This window comes from Etheostoma spectabile, chromosome 17 (assembly GCF_008692095.1).
Source record: "Etheostoma spectabile isolate EspeVRDwgs_2016 chromosome 17, UIUC_Espe_1.0, whole genome shotgun sequence".
Classification (NCBI taxonomy): domain Eukaryota; kingdom Metazoa; phylum Chordata; class Actinopteri; order Perciformes; family Percidae; genus Etheostoma; species Etheostoma spectabile.
The window spans coordinates 6,058,298-6,060,590 of record NC_045749.1 but is presented as its reverse complement, the minus strand read 5'-3'; the positions used below and the strand labels follow the sequence as shown (position 1 = coordinate 6,060,590).

At 43.3% G+C, this 2,293-nt stretch overlaps 1 protein-coding gene across 50 annotated transcripts in view; it reads right to left on the bottom strand.

Annotated features, from left to right (window-relative positions):
• The window catches only part of camk2g2 (calcium/calmodulin-dependent protein kinase (CaM kinase) II gamma 2), a 60,277-nt gene extending 58,353 nt beyond the window's left edge, over positions 1-1,924 (bottom strand). For all 50 annotated transcript variants that reach the window (XM_032541289.1, XM_032541288.1, XM_032541299.1 and 47 more), the window contains exons 1-2: positions 1,683-1,924; positions 568-662 (exon numbers count right to left, since the gene is read on the bottom strand). In XM_032541289.1, the coding sequence (XP_032397180.1) occupies positions 568-662; positions 1,683-1,747 (160 nt within the window). In that variant the 5' untranslated portion in view covers positions 1,748-1,924. The remainder of the gene's footprint in view (positions 1-567; positions 663-1,682) is intronic.
• Positions 1,925-2,293: the final 369 nt, after the last annotated feature.

Here is a 2,293-nt window from a genome sequence, read left to right as displayed (position 1 = left end):
AGGTAGCAGTTCATCTTCACATTCACGGCAAAACACAAACACATTTGGACCTAACATAAAAGTGAAATGCAAGTAAAAATGTTTTTGTGTGGCAGGGCACCTTTAACATCTTTCTTTAATTCAATCTTTTGTTTACAGAGAATGGAAGGAGGGTGGGAGGGAGAGGAAGGGAGAAAACAACACAAAAAGGAAGGAAAATGACGTTAAGTGCAAAGAAATGTAATTGACAGTCCAGAAGTGGGCCACACAGAGTCTGATGCAAGAGACCAATGGTAACCATAACAAACAAAAAAATGCTGGCAGACACCTGCCAAAGCCCACTGAACTTCACTGTACAACGTAAACCACAACAGTCCAGCTCTGCCAGCTCTTCAGGAATCTGCGCTGACAGGGACAGGACACAGCACCTGGATCGCTGCTCCTCAGGATATAAACTACCAACCTTGCAAGCTGAACTGACATCACTGAGCAACTACAGTAGCATGGACAGCAGCACAACGTTGTCAACTTTTAGTTTGCATAAATGAATGTGACTGTAATGCTGAGCTACACATCTGCTCTACTTACCTCTGGCTGAGAGCTTTTTTGTGTTGATAATTTTCGCAGCATACTCCTGGCCAGTAGACTTCTTGACACATCTGCGAACGATTGAGAACGCACCCCTGGAGCAGAAGAAATCGATGACAGCTCAGTGAAACCATTTCAAACATAAAACTTTCCATCACGTCGGTGTGTTGCAGGGGAAAGTGTATTAACTTGTAACACACAAAGGGCATATATGAATCATATACAACTAAAGGGAGGGAAAAGGAAACCATTTGCATGAATAATACAGTCTTGATCTTCTGTGTGTAAGATGTGAGGAGAGGTCCTGGCTACTAGTGCGTGATGGGTGGGAGAGGGGTTGTTTCATTCTGAACGGGAGTACAGGAGAATGAAGCCACTGAAATGTAGAATTAACATTGAACAGTGTCTTCTCAGCCTGGCTGCATTTTTGCACAGATGCATCCTTTAAACTCATGCGGTCGGCTGTGTTGAAAGGTGGAGCGGCTCTATTAGAAACACGCAGAGATTAGATGTTACCGAGAATATACACTGCAACGTTACACAATAATTGTGTCCTTTCGTGTTTTAATCCTGAATGCAGTAGCCTATGTGTGATACGCAAATCCAAATGTGCCACCGCTACAGTCTTGTTGGCAGCAAAGCATTATCTTCTTTTTCTTTACATTTACAGTAGCCCTGCAGTCTGCTTAGAAATGCACAAAAACAGCTGAATGATTGAACAGCAGCGCGAGGATGCCACCAGTCAACGGATGCGTAAAAACGAGTTTTCGACGCGTGCAGTCAAATTGGCAAACAAGTTGGTCCTATGCGCGGAGGTTTCACACGTTTTGCGTTACAAAGGTTGCCACAGTGGTACGATACACCTTTAAATCGCCTACACATTCAGGATAATATACAAGCATTTGTAATGCTAACATGAAAATGCCTACAGCTTATTGTTGCTTAGGTGGTTCTCCTACCCTTCCCTGTTATTGACAGCCCCTTTCCTGCCTTGTCAACACTGAAGTAAACGCGCACAATGGCAGCAGCAGCAGAGAGGAGAAAAACGTGCAAACACACACACACACACATACACACTGAATGCAACAAGAGAAGCGGCGGTGACGGTCGCTTACTTTCCGAGTTCCTCGTACAGCTGATATTCGTCTGTGAATCTCGTCGAGGTTACAACTGTAGCCATGTTGACTGATTGTAGGGGAGAGGGGGGAATCGCCTCGCGCTTCTGCGGCCGCCTCGCACAGGTTTCGGGAGGAGAACTCGTAACGGCAGAGAGGGGGAAGAGGCTCTCGAGCTCAGAGGAGCAGGGAGTGGGAGGGGAGAGAGAGAGAAACAGACGGGGGGGGAGAACAAGGGCTGTAGTAACAAAGATCCTCTATTGGGATGATGAATCACTCTGTTTTTTAATTTAAAAAAAAAAATGGAAGTGAAAACTAAATTAGTAAACTACTAATATTTTGTGGTTATGACATTTTCTATTCATTTTTACTTTGACCCCATCTTGAAGTTTGTTTTTTAAAAATAATGTAGTAGTGTGTGCAGAGAGCCTATTTGCCTTGTAAAAGTGTTTGTTTTAAGCTACACTCAACGGACAAAGTACGAGGTTAAAGGTACAAAATGTGACATTTCTGCCTTAAAATGTCTAAAAATTACTATACCTATGTTACATATTTTGTTGAGTTGTGTACTTACACTATCTCAAATGTTTCCAACAATTTTCAAGCTCAGA